Source organism: Apteryx mantelli, chromosome 8, assembly GCF_036417845.1.
Source record: "Apteryx mantelli isolate bAptMan1 chromosome 8, bAptMan1.hap1, whole genome shotgun sequence".
NCBI classification, from domain to species: domain Eukaryota; kingdom Metazoa; phylum Chordata; class Aves; order Apterygiformes; family Apterygidae; genus Apteryx; species Apteryx mantelli.
In genome coordinates this window covers 14,643,359-14,662,715 of record NC_089985.1, presented here as the reverse complement: position 1 = coordinate 14,662,715, position 19,357 = coordinate 14,643,359, and the positions used below count along the sequence as shown (strand labels likewise).

At 49.8% G+C, this 19,357-nt stretch overlaps 1 protein-coding gene across 1 annotated transcript; it reads right to left on the bottom strand.

Annotated features, from left to right (window-relative positions):
• Window positions 1–1,372: 1,372 nt before the first annotated feature.
• UHMK1 (U2AF homology motif kinase 1) lies at window positions 1,373–19,209 on the bottom strand. Its single transcript, XM_067300737.1, has 8 exons — window positions 18,901–19,209; window positions 17,220–17,512; window positions 14,098–14,289; window positions 13,184–13,278; window positions 12,132–12,208; window positions 8,459–8,557; window positions 7,405–7,493; window positions 1,373–6,903 (listed from the first exon to the last, which is right to left on the bottom strand). The coding sequence occupies exons 1-8, from the start codon at window positions 19,184–19,186 to the stop codon at window positions 6,757–6,759; spliced, it is 1,278 nt and encodes a 425-aa protein (XP_067156838.1). The 5' UTR covers window positions 19,187–19,209; the 3' UTR covers window positions 1,373–6,756.
• Between the last annotated feature and the right edge of the window lie 148 nt (window positions 19,210–19,357).

The window sequence follows — 19,357 nt, the reverse complement described above, 5'->3', positions numbered from 1 at the left end:
CGCGCACAGGCCCCCGCTCTGCCGCCCCCCCGGCCCCGGGCAGTGCCAGCGTGACGCAGCCGTGGCCCACGCAAGGGGCGGCCTGGCCGCCCGGTTTTGCGCATTACCAGGCCTCCCGCGGGGTTTGGGAAGGGCCCGGCTTTTCCAGTAAGAGTCCCACCCGTTTGCAGCTGTGCCTGGGACAGGGGTGATGTCAGGCCCGCACAGGGAGGGAGGGAAGGAGGGGGATACCTCCAGCAAGTCCCAGTTTCTCCAGTGCCTCCTCAAGGCTCCAGTCCCCCACCAGGCTGGTACTCCCAGCTGGCGCCTCGCCACCTCCTGCAAGAAGCTGGGAGAGTCGAGATTTGCAGGGTAAGGCCGAAAAAAAGCAGTTGAGAGACCAGCAACCTGCAAGGTGCACGGAAAGTGGCAGCAGCAAACTGCTGTCCCTGGAAGAGGCTTTCCCGTTCAATCCGCTGCAAAGGTATCCAGTGCGCACACTGCTGCATGGATCCTCCACCCCATAATTAGGGGAGTGTGTGGTAAAAATCAGTGAGTGCTACAGCCAAAAGCTGGTCATCTGGCCTCTGCCTCACCCCCACCCACGTCGTTTCCTTTCTCCGGGTGCTCCGGTGTAATGAAGAGCTGCAGTCAGGGCGGGTGCAGAAAGTTGTGCAACACAAACCGGTTCCTGGACACACAGCGGGCTGAACAGCCTCACTCCTCATTACACAAGCCTGGAACGGCTCTCGGGAGCAGAGAGGTTATTTCTCCTCTTGATTATATCACTTAACAAACCGTTAGAGCAAGCGTCAGAGGAACCCAGGTGCTACTTTAGAGCGGAAGCAAGCAGTGCTACAGCATGCTCTGGTGTCTTCTCAGTCACGAGGTGGGATGGGTGAAGCCTCCTCATGGAGGACGCCAGGATGAGGTGGTGTAGACAGGGAAGCCTGCGCTTCTTCGAGGCCACGCTTCTGCACTCGTTTCGCTCCCCTGACAGGGTAAATGGGAGGTCTGGAAAAACTGACCCCGTCCTCAGGAAGCGCTGCAGTTTCCTCGGTGCAAACTCCCAGGCAGCTTGGGCGGCATTAGCGGCACAGGGACACAGAGGGCTAACGGGACAGCAAGCCCTCCGTCCCTCCCTCCCTCCAGCAGGCAGGCAACATGCTGCCAACTGCAGGTGCAGTGAGAGCCAGCAACTCGGAGCAAAGGAAACTCAAACGCCAGATCCCAGACATGCCGTGTGCGATTCACACCCGTGTCGCGCTCGGGACGTCTCCCAAACCGCCAGTTCCCACTCACTGATGCCCTCATGCAGGGTGACAAAGCACTTGCTCAGTTTAGGTACCCAGCATTTCACCAACAGTCCCACAAAGGCTGGATAAGCAACCACTTTATATTGAAGCATCATTTATTAATCATCTGTATCAGGCACACATCTGCTCAGCAATGGTGCATGACAAGATACAACAGTTTACATCTAATCTGAACAGAGGCACATGTTTACAGGATCGGGCACGGCAAAGGGAAGTATACTGAACACTCTGAAAGGACAATCGAAGTAAAATGCAGTGCTTACGCTTTGTTAGGAGGCAGAGACTAGTGAGAATAAAATTAAGATCAGAGCTGACTTGTGCTTCAGCCAGTGCTTTAAAAAACAGTTACTCTCCTTGCATATAATAAATAGGTGGAAGTGCAAAGAACTCCTCTCTCTCATTGCTCCCACATACACATCGGTGGCATTAGTCTAAGGCGGCAGCACCTGGCACAGGAGAAATGTTCAGACTGAGCCATGGGGCATCTGTCAGCAGGGTGTACCACAGAGTGAGCCAGGGCAGGAACCCGCTGTCAAGAAAAGCATCTCGGCCCAGTCAGAAGGCAGCCAACAAAAGCTTTCGGCAGCACGTTGTTATGCCTCAGTGTCATTAACGACAGTAAAACACCAGAAAGCTCCCTCAAAGTGGCTTGGGCCACGCACCCCCGAGAAGGGCCCTTCGTCCCACCGGCCTCCAAGCACTACCACATAGTATTAACGGGTGTGGGATGAAAGCTATCAGCACAGCCACAGAAACCATCCCACCAGAGCAAGTGCAAATCGACTTGCCTCCAGGGCAGCTATTCTTCAACTGACAATGATATTTTTTATTGAATCATCTTTTAGACCCAAACAATACCAATAAATAGTTAAGATAGTTAAGCTCCAACATTTTTCCCATTCACACACACACTCCAAGGTGCCAACGGTGGGACTCTCCTAACACTGCATCTGCAGTGCCAAAAAACCTGCTCTCAAAAGACCATACCACATGGGCCATGAGGCCACCCAGCACCGCCACACTCTTCAACACAGCACAGCTCCCCAAGCAGCACTAAGAGCAAGCCTCAGCATCACAATTTTTGTGACAAGCAAGCATTTACTGCGCAACCCTGGAAGTCCTGCATGGGCCGCAGCAGCCCCTCCGAGGTCTCTGCATCCCTTCATGACCAGCAGCAGCAGCTCTGCAAGCTGAGCCTGCCCCATGCACACCCGTACCGGGAAGGTACTGCCACGTTAGGGCAGTAACTCCTCGGCTCATCCTCTGGCAGTGCTGGGGGGGCCAGGGCTTGGATAAAGGTACCTGCGCGGCAGGTCCGTGAGATACTGGGTTTAAGGTGGGGAGGCCTGAGAGACAGCTGGCTGGCCGTGTATCTAGGTAATACCCAGCCGCTCCAGAGCGGCCATGCACGGAGAGGTGACACTGCCTCGCTGCCACACAGCGGCCTCGGGTCTCTGAGCCATTGCTGCCCCTTTGAGAAGGGCCAAGGTGCCCGCTGTGCTTGCTCTCACGTAATTGCTCCCATCGTGCAGGTGGGAAGCCAGTGTTACATTAATACCAGTATTAAATGGGCGCTAAGCTTATAATGCCAATATCAGAAGATACACAAAAACTAAGCCACCAGCACTGCCACCTCTAGCATGGTTTGTTGCCCGTGAACACAGAGATGCCCAGGGAGAGGTAGGTGGATTTCTTCCCACCTTCAGCTGGGTAGAGGTCTGCCCTCAGCTTTAAGAGCTGAGGAAAACCTCATGACTGCTCAAAGTCTTGCCGTATCCAGGGGTTTGATCTTTCATCCCTTTCTTCCCTAAACCAGCTTTCTCCCTCAAAGGCATCCTGCTGATTTTCACATGAGCTCTGATCGGTGCTATGCCCAGGGCAAACATCGGACCCTGGCTGCAGCCAGGTCTGAACGCACCACCCACACCACCACAGCTGCTAGGCCAGGATGACACTCGCACCAACTCCTGTGTCCTCTCAAGACACTGCACTGCAGGAAGGTCAAATCGCCAAGGCCACGTCAGGAACGCACTGGCGGTTTCAGATGCAAATAACCAGCCAGATGCAGCCTGCGGGTGGACTTGCCTGCACGACTGAGTGCTACTGCACCGGGGAAAGACATCTGCCACCGCCACACCAACTGTGCTTGCTGAGGACGCAGGCCAGCAGTCCAAGGAGTACAGCCACCCTTGAGGCCCAAGCAGCATTTTAATGCTGCTTTAAGTAGTTCTGGAGAAGGGTGGCTTTTGGAAGGAAGCCATGTCAGCACAGACTGAGAAACCCAGCACGCATCAAAGTGGAAAGCCCCGTGACTTCTGCACCTGTAGCACACAGTGTTTTAGAAACAAAGCAAGCCAGGCCTGTCCAGGCACACATCAGGACATACACATCCAGCCTAATCACCATGCATGCTTTAGATACAACCTAGAGGTAAGAACACAGGTTTTAGCAGGGCTGAAACTACACCACCGCCACCAATATCTCACTGAGACACTACAGTGAACTTCAGCTTGACAGAAAAGGCTTTGAAGGCAGATGGTGTGGGAAGATGATAAAATATTTCCAACTCTTAGGAGTTTCTGAAGCTTCCTGTACTCCCACAGCCAGGGACTGAAGCCCCAGACACTGAGATCAACATCCTCAACTCTTGCCGGGGCAGGGAGCAGGGCGGGCGGAAGCAGCAGCAGCTTTGGGTCTTTGCTTGACTCAGTGCTCAAACCTGGTCACTGAGCATCCAGAGAGAAAGCTGGTGGCAGGGTTTGCACCTTGCAAGTTCATTTAATTCATATTAAATCTGCTAAACAAAACCCCAGCCAAACTCTTTGGTGGAACTGCTCTACCATGCTGCAGCAGCAGGTTCTAGCTACTATCTAAAGGTTAATCCTGGCATGGCTCTTATCTTTAGCTGCAAATCCAAAGTGCAATTCCAACTTAAAAGGAGATGTTTGAAAGGAGAGAGACCAGTTTGCAGTCCTAGAGAAATGCATCCGAGGAGGTGAAGTTCTGCATTTGCAGCCTGGCATGATGCCATCTCTCTGCTCATGTATGGCTCTACCGTGAGAGAGCTCTCTGAGCTCACGCCCTGCACCCAAGGGAGCTCACCGCATTCCCATGCGGACTGGCACTAAGCTTGGCAGGAGTTCTTGCATCTTCTTCTGCCAGCTGACAGGCATGCATGCAGCCTGTTTAATGTTGCTAACATGATGGCATTTAACATGCGAATTTCTGAGCCTAAGTGCTTTTATCTCAGGCTCAGCCTGCCAGAGACAGCAGCAACTTGGGGCTGAGGAAGCAGTCAATATTTACTGAAATTTAGAGTACTTAAAACAGTTTAAATGCTGCTTTTCCACACAGAAAAGAAAAGCCTCATCTGACTGATCATCCAGTTCTTCCCAGACACTAACGGTGCTTCACTGCAAGGACAGCCAAATTAAAAACAAATGAATCACATACCCCATCTATGAGAAGCTGCTGTAGAACAATGTACACCAAAGTACCATCATTCTGGGAAGAGTCTGATCAGCAAATCATACCTTAAAAGCTCATTGTGGGATTTTTTTTCCTGGAAAATTTACCACCTCACAGCAACAGGAAAAAGAGAAAAAAAAATCAAAAAGATTGGTCCTTCCTGGGGAAGTTTGGGAAGGGCTAGAGTAAACAGGACTCCACACCAGCACAGAGAGGAACTCAGACTCGTGAAATGCTACAAACATCAGTTCTTCTGCCACACTGCACACATGCATACAGGGCAAAAATCAAGAGGAACTTAAGTGCAGGATTCCAGCAAGTCCAGCATCAGCAGGGTGCAGGATGTTAACTGCAAGGTAATTCAGGTATTACCAGGGAGGCTCAGAGACAGTTCAGGCAGCTACCACCAAGTATTTCAGCTGGAGAAAGGAATTCATGAGGGCTTGTGACTGGAGGACTCTCCTCATCACTAAAACTGGTACCAGGCCTTCAAGCCAAGAGATGCTGTTCCCCCCCTGCATAAGGCTGTTCCACGCTGTGCCCCCCCGGAGCAGAACGGTCAGGCCCTGCAGGGAGGGACTCAGCTGGGTGGATGGGTTTTCACACCCCTGGGAAGCACAGCCACCCGGCCACCTCATGCTAGCTGCTGTGTTAGTGACCCTCTGCCCCTGCAGGAAAGCCCCATGAGCAGGGAGAGCACGCTGGGGGGAGCAGTGACACAGCTCGCACAGTTTCTTTCCCCAAAAGCACGTGGTTGTGCTTGACACATAACATTACCCTGGCCAGTCAAGTCAGATTAGTGACCAAGCCCTGTCCATACGGGATCTCAGATTGCCTCAGGCCCTTTGTGTAACCTATGAAGGACCAAAAGTGTCAGTGCTTCTCATCTACAACAATTCTAACAGGTTAATGCAAAACCAAAATGCACAACACAGAAAAGCCAAGCGTGGAACCTACAACAGACAAATATTTGTTCTCTCTTAGAAGACTTGCAGGACAGGAGTCCTGCTGGAAACACAAAGAATACTGTGTGCTCTAGCACTCCTTTCCAAAAATATCACCTAAAGACGCTTAAATAATACAGATGATTTGGCATCAGAGTTCCGAGCATCAGTGCCAGCACAGGGTATAAGCTAGAAAGATGATTCCACATGACAAAGTTTTCACATCACTTCAGGCTACAAAGTGCTACAGCTTCTTTTGGGACTGAGGCTGGCACTGCTCTGAAGACATTTATTCACACCCGGTCAGCCCCTGCCCACTCCACCCATACAAGCAAGTTCAGCTCACTGCAAGCAGCTTCACCCATACCTCACTCCACAAGCCCAGCATGCCATCTGTGCCAGGTAAGATGTATGGCTCTTCTCAGGTCATGAGTCAGTGACAGGGTAACTCTGTAGGCCCAGCAGATCTCATTTCACTGCCTCCCTCTGGTCTCTGTGACATGAAGACTCAAAGGCCTCCTGATCTACCTTAGAGAGGATGGTGCTTCTGCTTCTTTATTTACCACAAATACCAAAAAAGCCAGGGAAGCTTTTCTTCTCCTCCCCATTGGAGGAGAGCACAGGTATTATAGGGCAGGTTGAAAGTTTGACAAAGAAATCCTCTCCGCAGGGAAAAAAACAATTGCTAGGGCCAAATTGTGAAATGGTCTCAATTCAATCACTTAAAAGTGCTTGTCAAGATCTGCTCTGCCTCCAAGGCTCCCATAGTCACTGTTCTGGCCACCTGAGTACCTGCCAAGGGCAGGCAAAGCCACACATCTAATGTAAACGAGCAAGCACAACACACACACAAGCACACGCTTAAAGCCATCCAGGCCTCCTCTGCACATCACAAAGCAGCAGTAAAGATTTCAAAGCCCATTTTAGTCCTTTGCATCTCTCCTTTACAGATGACTTAAAAGCAGGGCTAGGAAGCTCTTTGTACATTCAACTGTAAAACACAACATGAGGAAGAGGAGCGAGACAACTCTCCTGATTGTTGCTACTGCCTACAGCAAGTTTTGGTACAGATATCCTCTCTTATAGGCACTCAGTGGGTAAAACGTAGCCACAACAAACTTGCCATCAAAAATCTTGCCAGTCAGCATTTTTTGGGCAGCTTTGGAATCACCAGCGTTTGCATATTCAACAAAGACCTGAAAGAGAGAGGAGAAACAGCACTTCCACTGTAGCATGCCATCTGCTCCCTCCCACTTCTTCAATGCCCACCACTTCGGGGAAACAGTTCCTGATCAAATCTTTTCCCTCCATCCTTGGAGGAGCACAGAGCCATGGAGCTAAAAAGGAAGCAAGTGTGCCTCTGAACAGGAATCTCACCTCCTGTTCCCCATTTCTAGGGGTAGTGTGTTTGGAAAGATGGGAGAAAGCACGATGATGCTCTACATCTTCAACACCTCCTCTCCCACCCATTGTTTTGTCCTCTTCTCTCTCATACCCCAGCTCCTCTTCTAAAGCTGTTTGGGGTCCTCCCAGGTTAGAGAGCCTTATGTATGCAGAAAGGAACCTGTGCTGTCTCTCAAGGTAAGCAGCTATTTTTAGCACTGTCATCACCCAGGAGATTTAAGCAGAGAAGCAGTGCTGGGGCACATAGAGTGCATATGGGAATCCACCACAGCCTCTTCCCTCCACTCACTTACTTGGCCTTTACCAGGATTCTCCTTTGGAATAAGCAAGGAAACCACCGGACCATATTTCTGACACTCCTCTCTTATGTCTTCCAGGATATCTGAGAAAAGAAAGAGCTGGTTCTTTCACTTTGCAAACTGGGATGAGTTAAGAAGGAAACCAAGGCCAAATGAATCCATCAACAACATTTAGTCAACATACTTTTTTTTTGCCCCTCTCAGTTTTAGATAAATAAACCAGAGATGTCACAGAGAAACTGATGCTGCTTAACAGCCAAACCATGAGACACAGCATCCAAACTGAGGCCCAGAAACACAGACCTGCAGGGCAGTGAATCCCTCTGAGAATGGGGTTTGGAGCACACGGCCAGTGCTTTTCCTTGCACGCACAAACCTTGGCCTTCCAGTAGCTAAAACATTCAAGATTTGTTAGCGTGGTTTTTTTTTTGGGTCATGGCACTTGGAGGAGGGGAACCAAAGTAGCTGCTACAAACCCTTCTTTGTGTGAGCAGAACTCAGACTTTTAAACTCATATCCCCAGAGTAAGCTCTGTAGCTTTTGCCACTTACTTGGATTTGAAAGCAAGTAGAAATGTGAGTTTGACAAACATGTCTTGCCACCTATCATGTATAGTTCTGCAACAGTTCAAGAACGCAAACAAGTTATTTCAGTTCTTTGTGGAGATCTTGGATAAGCTAATTAGCAAACTTTTGAGGATTCCTGCTGTAGGGCTCAATAGGGTCCTGGCCATGTCTAGCAGAAGCTCAGAGCCACAAACACATAAGGAAGTCTGTGGGCATTTAACCACAGAAGAAAATCAAATAAGCCTTTTTTTTAATCTTGGATTCCCCCAAGGATTCACTACAAACTCTGCTTTCTATCTCAATCTTTTAGTCCCAGTCTATCCTCTGTTGGCACAGTTCACCCACCTCAGCTGAGAAGTTCCTTGCTTGCTCTTCTTACACTTACTAAATGCTCTTCCACTTGCTCTCACATCCCCAAATCCAAACAAAATGGAGTTTCTAAGACAACACTGCTACATGAGAATTGCATGGCATACACCAACCTTCGTATTCTTCTTCACTCTGTAGAGAAGCATCACTTAGAATATTTAGGAGCCTCAGCACAGGCGTTGGGAGCATCACCAGATCTTCGATATGGGGAGCTGTTTGACACCCACAAAGTTAGAGAGAAGAAAAAAAAGGAATCAAAGTCCAAAGGAGCAATAAAACAGGGAGCAGACGCAATATGTGATCTTATCATACACAAGCACTTACCATTCTTCGCAGTACAGTTTTGCTTCTCTCCACTATTACTTGTGTTTACAGCTTTTAGCCACCCTGTCTCCAACTGATCATTGTGCACTGAAACTCTCCCAGAGAAGTCAGTGCACTCTGCAATAATACTGAGGCAAGCACCCGAAAATGCCTTCAACGCTACAAAGCTAGCAGCAATTAAGACTTTAATTATGGCTACTTAGCTCAGATTTAGAAGTTGATGCATCTGTCAAGGGCTAAGATAGTTGAGCAATCTGCCCCTTATATATGGAGATGCGAGGAAATGAAAGGAGAACAACTCTGAAACCTGTTTCTCCTGTTACTGCAGGATTCCCACTCGGTGGTACCACACAAGCTGAAAACAGGCTGACCAGCTTCCCGTGTTTCCAGTTTTTAAGCTATACTAGGGCACAAGCCTCAGCTCTCTCTAGGATGTCAACTAGTTGTTCCCTAAATACCATGTACAACAAGAGCCCCCTCCAAAATCCAACTGCAACCCACTGCTTCAAAAACCACCGTGTAATCTTGGGATAGAAAAAAGGGAAAACGATTCAACTTCTTAAACAATGCAGTAGTATAGAATAGGGTATGGCCACAAGAGGGAGGCAGATGAGCAGCGAGTCTGTGAACGACTTTCCAGGAGCAGAAATAAAGCCTGTGTCCTCTGGCCCTAGGAAACAGGCAGCTCACAGACCACTTGGAATAGTGCTGCATGCATCCTACTGTGGAACTAAGGAACAGTCAAAGAGGGCAGACTAGTGCCAAACTACAAGAATCACTTCTTGTGAGAGAAGACGCAGGACTTCTAGAAACCCAAAGCAGCAAGGGTAGATAGTGTCACTTCTCCAAGGACAAAAGCTTGATTTCATGTTCTTGGAAGGGACCAGCAGGCCAGTTGTGAATTTAAGATCTGGGAGGCTGACTTACAGTACTTCAAGAGTGTTAATGTGTTTTTATTTGCATCTGCAAGCTACAATAGCAGAATACAATACCAGTACCTTATGGTTCTCATAGTTGACAGTTCTGCTTGAGAGCTGGTGCTCCTTTAAGGAAAACGCGTGCAATCTGCACTGCCAAATCCAGCTTCAGGGACAAGACTCCAGGAGGGAAAGTAAAAGACACAATGGAGACATTTTAACTCCATGGAGCAACTAACTACTACGCATAGGGCCAAATAACCCTTTCCCTTGGTACAGCTCTTGATGCTTTTTTTCTGAAGAGAAAAATAACTGAATAATGCCACATACTCCCTGAAGATCATTTCAGGCAAGGAGACAGGGGGAAGAGAAGGGAAGAAATGCCTCCAATTTGAGCCTTCTGACTAGCTCTGTAAAGACAGAGGGTGATTATTTCCTTGGAAATACTTTTCCAAGCTAAGCATGCAACACTTGTATCGAAGAGCTGGCATCTCTGCCAGGCTCAGACAAAAGACGTGGATTTCATAATGCAAAATGAGATGGTAGGGAAACACGTTATAAATCTCCTTCTGTGTGACACGGAAGACTCCTTATGAAAAGCTTGGAGGACGAAGGGCCTTATCAGCTAGACTATGCCAGAGAGCACTCAGGGCCAGCTCTTCGGGGAAAAGTGCCACATTCAGATAAACAGGCAAGTTCCAGCTGCAAGCAAACCTTTGTGACCATTCTTCCACAGGACTGCCGGCAACCAAGAGACAACATCAGAACAGGGGGTTGAAAGAACACTTAACTGTTGCCTCAGTCTTATAAGGGGCACCCTTCTATTAAAGTGTGCAAGTCTGTCCTTCATTTCATGTGTCTTTTTTCAAAGAGGGAAATAAACAAACCCCTAGTACTCAAAGCTATTTGTTCTTCCTGCAACCAAGTGAGAAATACATTTCCTGCAATTCCCTTCTGTCCTAGGAGGTATTTCTGCCCGATGTCTCTGCTCCTACTCAAAAGTTCCTGGTGGTATCGACCACACTCACAGCACAAAGGGCTGCAGCCTGCAAGCAGCTCAGGAAAGAAGCTGATGATCTGGAAAGCCAAGATTTGGCTGTAAATGACCAGGAAAGCCATTCTCAGCTGTCTTCGTTCTAAACAGACCATCTGTGTCCAAGTGAAAGGTAATGACAGAGATCATTTTCTGACTTCCTAGGAAAGAAACAGTAAATGCTTCTTTGTGCAGACAAGCTGACAGCACAAGTTTGGCAAAGAAGAGAACCATAACTAAGAAAAACTGAAGCTGTGGTATAAAGTTGTAGCACCAACCACAGAAGCACCTTCCTACTACAAACAGGTACAGTTAAAAGGCTGTGTGTTTAAAACTAGACCAGAGAGCACTGCCAACATACTATTGCCTCTGCTCTAAAGCAGTATTGGTTGCAAGGTTCATGGAAGGTGGCTTTGATTACACAGTCCCAGTTTCTGAGATGCAGGAGAAGTTTCCCTACAGAAGAAAACAGGGATGAGTTTGTTACCTTTGCCTAATAAACAGGAATGTCAACATCTTGATGCAGCCTCAGAAGAAGCAATAGCTAACCTTCACTGCAAGGTACATCAAGCAGCTTATGAAAAGCACAGCTGAGATTCAAGGGAGAACCCTAGTTCAGCTAGAAGCTGGATGCTCTAAGCATTGTTTTATGCGGCAGAAGAGCTCTTCACTGGTGTTCCTGAAAGCAGACAAGCTCTGGAAGACATTACTGTGCTGCTTTCGGAGCAGAAAACCAGGAGGGACATGAGCCTAAGGAGGGTGGTCCCAGCCTATTTTTTGCAGACAATCTGCAACCCACATGGGGAGCCTTGAGGAAACACCATCATCTTCCTCAACTGAAGAGAAAGTGACAGATCAAATGGAGGGCAGTGACATCAGAGGGACTACAACTGTTTGTGACTTGTTACATCGACACCAGGAGAGGTAGGCCCTGACCTCCAAGTCACCGCAAATTAGACTTGCACCCCCTTTGCCAGGCCCCAAAACAGCCTCCAGCACCATGAGAACAACCTGGCATTGCCCGGCCTGCTGAAGTGAAGGCAGCAGCAGATGCCACCCTCAGAGACTGCCCTAGCCGGTCACATTCCTGGCTTCTGAGCCAGGAAACTCTTAGCTAAAGAAAAGCCATCAGCCCACCCTAGACAGTGCTGCACTCTTCAAAAGCACCTCAACAGTCACAGTATTAGGTAAGTACCTTTGTCATTTCTGTCTCCTCAGCTGAATGGTGTTGTCAATACACTCTGGTTCAGTTTGATCTGAGCAGAATTTACTGTGAGTCCAACCAGGGGGAGTGACAGCCCACATGGCCAGAGGGACAGGACAGCACTGAGAGCACCTACAATGGTCCGACATCTCCCTGTTGTGGTGCCACAGCAGGGCTGATGAGTGCCACAAATGACAAGAGAGCAGCAAAGAGAGCAGAACCCCAAACGCTACAGTCTAACCGCACCCCTGTGCTGCCTGCAGTACATGCTGAGAAAGCTGTGATCAAGGATCACATGCATGGCTTACCAAAGGGAATGCTGAAGAACGGGCTGCATAAAGCCTTCTCAGCAGAGGCTCGCTTTCCTTGGTCACAATGAAGCATGCTGCAAGAGAAGAGACACCCTTATGCTCTTACATGTGACACTCATGCATCTGCAAATTCAAATCAGGCTGGAAGCCAGTATAGAAGAATTGCCTATCTTTGGGGTGCTTATGATACAAGGAGAACAGTCAGAAACAAATCTTTCAATTCTGAGCTGCAAGCACACAAGAAGGACCTCTTTGAAGTGTTTTGGCTACACAATGCAGTAGGTTTTCCTTCTATATGTCCTTCAGCACCAAGTATGAAAGTTGCTCACTCATAAGTTTACAGAATGCACAACATGTTCCAGCTCCACCTGTCCAGAACATTCAACCCATGTTTCAGATGCACATGCAGAGTCTCATGAAAGTGATGACACTCTGTGAGCTCCCACATCTTTTTGCAAATGGGATTCAAAATAGCTAATAGGCCAGTATTTTCCTGAGAACTTCCTCAACCCAGCTTTAAATACCAGTGGCTCTAGATGCCTTCTCTGCAGAGTTTTGTCTTCCCTCACTCTGCAGCTTCCAACAGATCGCCGAGTTGCTGGGACAGCAACACCAAACCCCTCTACAGACCTCTCAGCTGGGAGCTGCACACAGTGCATTTGAATCATGACAGCAGTGGAGAAGCAGCACTGTCTGTCCTCCTCCCTGGTTTCTGACAACACTCCTCTAAGGGAGGAAAGTCTTCACTGTGCTGTTATTTTTCCAGGTTTCCCCAAATACAATCTCAGTCATGGAAAGAGCAAAGCACCAACACACCAAATAGCAAATATCAGTCATAATGTTTGTTATGTGCTTACTCCAAGCTGTGCCAAAACCAGAGGAGCTGAAGCATCTCTGCTAATGCTCCCACTTTTTACCAGCACAATGGCAGGGAGGTTTTAGAAACTGGAGTGTGAGGTGTGGGCTTCAAGTTACCAAAAGCAAGGCACAAGGCTTTCTGAGTATAAGAGTACACCATTAAGAAACACTTAGTAAATGTTATAAGGTACCTTTTGATAAGGTCTCTGAGGTGATAAGCTGGAATGGCTGAATTAACCACCCCTTCACTGGCAAAAATGCGATCAATGATGGCAGAACTGTTTGTCTGGAAAGAAAAAGCAGCAGTGCTTAGGGAGGAAAGAAAATACTAGTGCGAAGCTTGTTGTAATGTCACAGTACTAGAGCCCACCTCATCCAGTTCAGAAAGTGATGCCTAACTCCCTTCTCCTGACACCTGGCTTATGTGAAATATCCCTGATGCTTCAGCCTCACATGTTAAACCATCAGGTGATCACATCAGATGAAGTTTTCCCATTTGACTATGTGAAAGATGGGAAGTTTCATGCACAAACACATTTGTTCTTACTGCATATATTATGATGCTGAAAGGATACTCTTATAGGAAAGGAGAGCATGAAATACGAATTCATTTATTCAGAGGAGAGGACAGAATCAGGCTCCGTACTCATGACAGAACCTTCCTCTTGTTTTCTGAGGATATTCACTTATAAGAAAACCCCAAGCTGGAGCTAATGTTAGACTAAACAGAGTGAATCATTGCTCTGTCACTGTGCTGCTGAACTAGCTGGCAGTCACCAGCAATCTATTTCATTGTTCTGGGCTACACCACAATCAGCACAACCCAGATTACCAGCCTTGGCAAGCCATAGGCTCGAAACACAGAATCCTGGAGCCCCACAATGTCACAACAAGAACACAGACAGCGTTCCCACACGCCAGTCGCACAGGGCAAGGGGGTCTCTTAAGGCTGTGAAAACTTAATTCCTAAGACAATGGAACAGAAAAATCTCCTGGAAACACTAGTTCCCGGGTGCTACCTCACAAACCCAGGTTACAAACAGGAAGCACAAAGACTTGTTCGGTCCTTGTGTAAGCATGAACACCAGCAGCAGTTCGCACTCACCTTCCATTCCTGAGATTGGACTGTATGTTTCAGTTTCATTCCTGAGAACATTTCCAGTAAAACGATTCCCAGACTCCACAGATCCACAGCAGACGTACACTCCGTTTCACTCTGGAGCCCTGCCTGTGCCAGGCAGTTCTGCAGTTCTGCCTCTGGAGCCCGATACCCGTCTGTTTGAATATATTTCACATCCTATGGAAGATAAAACAAACACAAGAAGTTAGTTTTCCAGATGCAGGTTCTCCACTCCATCCTTAAATCAGTTTAGAGGCCCTTCCAAATGGGTCAGCTAAATACTATTACTAAATTGACACAGAGCATTAAACAGTCAGTCATGTTAGACAGGTAGTTCAACTTGCTAAACTGCTGCGCTGATGAGGAAAAAGACCAAAACAGTCTAGAAGAGGAAACACCTCCCAGCAACACAGTAGGAATGCCACTGACATCCAGTCTCTCAGGAAGAAGGCATTGCTGGGAGGAAAGGGCCTAATATAAATACTGAACCTCACTGCAAGCTGGCCCATTAATCTCTCTAAGTGTGGAGGACTCTGGAAACTTCAGGGTAAGGGCTGAATACCCGCAACGTGCTCCCACACCAACTGAATGAGAGCAAGAACAGCTTAGCCTGAACAGTGAGGATCGGTAACTGCTTCTATTATTCAGCTACTGGTGTTCTCTGGAAAAAAATGTTAAAAGAACAAGGTAGGCATCTAACACTCAGACAAGGAAATCACCAAAGGCACTTCCCACGCACCTCTTTCTTCCCCTGCCTTGCAGTCAGAAGCACTGCAGCAATCAATACCTGCTTAGCTGCTGGGGCTGGAGAGAGTAAAATACCCCTACACTGTCTGGTGAAAAGAAAACGGGTAAATCATAGAATCACAGAAGTGTTGGTTGGAAGGGCTGCTCTGAACATCTCCAGTACAACCTCCTGCTCAGAGCCAAAACTAGATCAGATCAGGCTACAGCTCCGTCTGGCTGAGTCTTGTGAACCTCCGATGATAAACTGCACACTGCTTCTTTTTAATATAGGAGGGTCTGTTTTAAAACACTGTAATGCAAGTATGCCAGTCTGCTTTCTGGATAAAGTGCAGGATTGAGAATCCTTACACTGGGAATATATTTAAACCAAAATTATCTGGTTCTTTGACTTCTATGAAAATAAAGTTTCCAAAAGGCACTTTCAGGCAACAAAGTCAGAATTGTTTTATAAACTTAAAAACAAACAAACAGATTGCTCAGAAGGGTCCCTCCACCTATCAGCAAAGAGCAGAACCCCCGGCAAGGCAAAGGGAGCAATTTAGACAACAATGAACAACATTTAGAGAGACAGAGAAAACACCATGATCACTAGCAAAACCAGTGAAATGGAATTTCACTCCTACCATCTGAAGTACTGTGAGACATTTACGTGGCCGAGACCCTGCTCTATGTACACCCGTGCTCTGTTAAACAGTAACGGTAGGAAAAGTTATGCAAGGAAAAGCTGGGCAGAGTTGTCACAAATGCAAGTAATGTGGTCTTGACTCAGATAAGGAAACCATGCATATGTGCTGCTAGACAAGGGAGAGGTGGCAGGGTCAGAAGGTTCATCCCTCCAGCCAGGATGTTCCTGAGAATGGGCAGAGGAAATCCAACCTAAAGGAAGCCGATGGGAAGGAATGGTAGAAACAAATAAAACACAGGATCATCTGTTAGAGAAGGAAACTCACAGAGCAATCAGCAACATACAGACCTAAAGAAAAAATAAATATTTATCTGCATCAGGCACAGGACACCAGGAGAGTGTTTTTTGCTGATAGACAGCAAAAGATTACCAGAACAAAATGGTGTTTGGCCAAAAACGTGAGAGAACTGAAGAACAACATGGAGGAGTTGTTAAAATGTATACACATTAAAATTAGCTACTGTACAAAAGAATTCAGAGACAGGCCACCCATGCAATCCTCTAATATTCACAGATCAGCAGGCTTTGCTGTCAATATCAGGTAAACCACTTGCAAAGTATGAATTTAAAGCCTCTAGATGAGTAGCATGCAATAGGAACAACCCAGAAGAACACCGGCAAAGAAAAATCTTAGCTTGTTTTTACTAGGCTCCTTACCACACATCACCCAGTGAACAGAGGCAAATTTGCTAAGAGGCTATCCGATCAAAAAGCTTTACTGATACCCCTTACAGACTGTTACCAGGGGAGAGGGAAGGATGAAAGGAAATTCTACAGAGCCAACAACAGAATCTCCTGAGGTTCTCTGTAGAAAGATGAGCAGCCCTTGCTTTCATCAAAGGCCATGGAAGACTAAAAAGGGCAAGGACAAACTTCAAGAAAAAAAGAAGAGCATCGGTCTCAACAAAAGGTGACAGTATGAAAAGGGTCTGAAAGCTCAAACAGGAAAAGCAGAGAGCAGAACAGGCAAAGACTTGTCTATGTCTGTAAAGAACGGACACTGCCTACCCACTGCCAGAGCATGAGCTTGAGTCAACACAATCGCACAGGAGATGAACATACAGACCTACTAAAAAGAGAAGCTGCTGAAGAGAGGAAGAAACTACAGAGAAGAACAGAGACAATGCCAGAGATGACGCTATTAACTGGGGAGGCTGATGGTGAAGCCTAGATTACTAATACATGAGATAAGAGATGGTAAAAGGAAATCCTGTGGATTTGGGCACTCCCATTCATCCAGCCACCTAAAAACTAGCAAACTTTCCTGGAAGCTGTGAGACAACGCTTTTTTCAGTGTGTCGTTAACTGTGGAGTTCACTGTCCTGGGTATCACAAAGGCTAAGACATTAACAGGAACCAAAGGCATGCAAGGAGAATGGGAACATGAACTTCTGTTTTAAAGGCCAAACAGCATTTTAGCTTCCAGGAAACCCTTAGTATCAGCGCAGCTACTATTCTGATCATGTGGATTTCTATGCTCTCATACACAGGAATGCCAGTTCAGATCTTATCCTTGAAAAACAGTCCGCATCCCTATTTTCTACAGACAATCTCACACAATCCGAGTTCTCCTCCCACCCAATACACATCCGCTTAGCACCACTGAGCTGGAAGCAGCACAGACCCGCGCAGTTCAACATAGAGCCAACTGCTTCAAGAGCAGCACGTGCCAAACCTGATTCCCCTCTTTGAAGCTAAGTCCAAAGTCAATGAGCTTAAAACACTCCTCCTCTGCGCTCCACAGGATGTTGCGTGGCTTGAGGTCTGCATGCACGTAGCCTTTATGGTGCAGGAAAGCCAGGGCTTCGAGGACGTCTCGGGCACAGTGCTGGATCATCCACATGGAGCAGCCCTGGTTGCTGGAGTGCAGCAGCAGCTCTGACACGCTGATGTCCAGCAGCTCCAGGAGGAGACAGCGAGATGGGCCATTCGCAGAGTAGTGGTTGGTGAACACACCATACAGTGTCACTACAGCGAGAAACATTGCCAGGCATTGGTAATGTGCCACGGCCACGGTCACCCACCTCACTCCTCTTCAAAAGCCGCAAGAGGTGGCTCTTCTGTTTGGCAGGGTGCAATATTCGCAGAGCCAGGGGAAAAAACTTCAGAGGGGAGCAGCAGGGGAAAATCAGCCATGTCACCCCCACCGCACCTCTGCGCTTCAGGGGGCGGGCAGGTCTCAATGCACCCCACAAGGCTCTGCTAGAGCTAAGGGGAAGGGTCTCTAGCCCTGCCCGCCTGCGGGTGTCAACTTGGGGGTGCCCATACCAGGGTGTGGGGCTGAGAGACTGCCTATTGCCCAGGGAATGGTGCCCTGCTCGGAGCGGTGGGGGATGCCAGGTTGCCCTGGGGGAAGCTGTCTTTGGGAATGGGGGGTGGGCAGGGAAGAGAGAGGACAGGGGGTGCCAGTTTAGGGATGCCTGGGGGATGCAGGTCCCTAGGGATGAGGGGTGCTGGGAGTTAGTGGTGCCAAAAAACAGCAGTTTGGGAGGGAAGGGAGGCAGGAAGCTGGAGGTGGAGGCTGCAGGGTGCCAGCCTGGAGGTGCCCAGGGGCAGCAGCCAAGGGCAGGGGGTGCTAGTGTGAAGATGCCCAGGGGTGGGCCATGTGTATGTGGGGGTGCTGAGAGGGGGTGCTGGTTTGGGGGTGCCCAGGAGTGGGCCATGCAGGGGGGTGCTTAAAGGGGGTGCCAGTTTTGGGGTGTCCAGGAGCAGGCCAGCTAGGGGAGGTGCTGAGAAGGGGTGCTGAGGAGGGGAGCAGCTAAGGGGGTGCTGAGAGGGGGTGCTGGGTTGGGGGTACCCAGAAGTGGACCAGCTGGGGGGGTGGTGAGAGGGGGTGCTGGCTTGGGGGTGCCTAGGAGTGGAGCAACTGGGGGGGGTGCTGAGAGGGGGTGCTGGTTTGGGTGTGGGGATGCCCAGGAGTGGCCCAGCTAGGGGGTGCTGGTTTGGGGGTGCCCAGGAGTAGCCCAGCTTAGGGGGAGGAGGCTGAGAGGGGGTGCTGGTTTGGGTGCGGGGGTGCCCTGGAGTGGCCCAGCTGGGGGGTGCTGAGAGGGGGTGCTGGTTTGCGGGGGGCCCAGGAGTGGCCCAGCTGGGGGGGGGGGGTGAGAGGGTGCTGGTTTGGGTGTGGGGGTGCCCAGGAGTGGCCCAGCTAGGGGGAGGGGAGGCTGAGAGGGGGTGCTGGTTTGGGTGCGGGGGTGCCCTGGAGGAGCCCAGCTGCGGGGGGGGAGGGGGGATCGCCAGGGTGGGGGCGCCGGGGGCGGGCTGGGCGCGGTGTGAAGCGCCGGCCTGGGGGCAGGGGCTGCCGGGGCGCCAGACCGGGGACCCCGGGGGGGCCGGGGCGGCGGGCGCGAGGCCGTTACCGATGTTGCGGTGGCCGCGGAGGTGCTCGAGCGCGGCGCGCTCCTTGCGGAAGCCGTACTCGGCGCAGTCGGCGGCGGGCGGGCGGGCGCCGGGGCGGCGCGCGGGGCCGGGCCGCGCCGGGGGCGGCACGAACTCCTTGACAGCGCCGGGCGGGGCGCGCGGGTCCCCGCAGCAGCGCACCCGGTACACGGAGGCCGAGGAGCCGCTGCCCAGCGGCGCCTGCACCTCCCACAGCCGGCCCAGCGCCTCCAGCAGCGGCGCCGCGCCCCACACGCACCCCGACATGGCGCCGCCTCACATCTCCCCGCCGCCGCCGCGCCGCCGCCGCCTCGGGCTCGGGCCCGGCCGCCGCCGCGCTCCGGCCGCTGCGGGCACCGGCCGCGCACCGGCCGCCATGACACCGGAAACGGGGCGGGGGGGGCGGGGGGACCCGCCCGACTGGCCACGCCCCTCGGG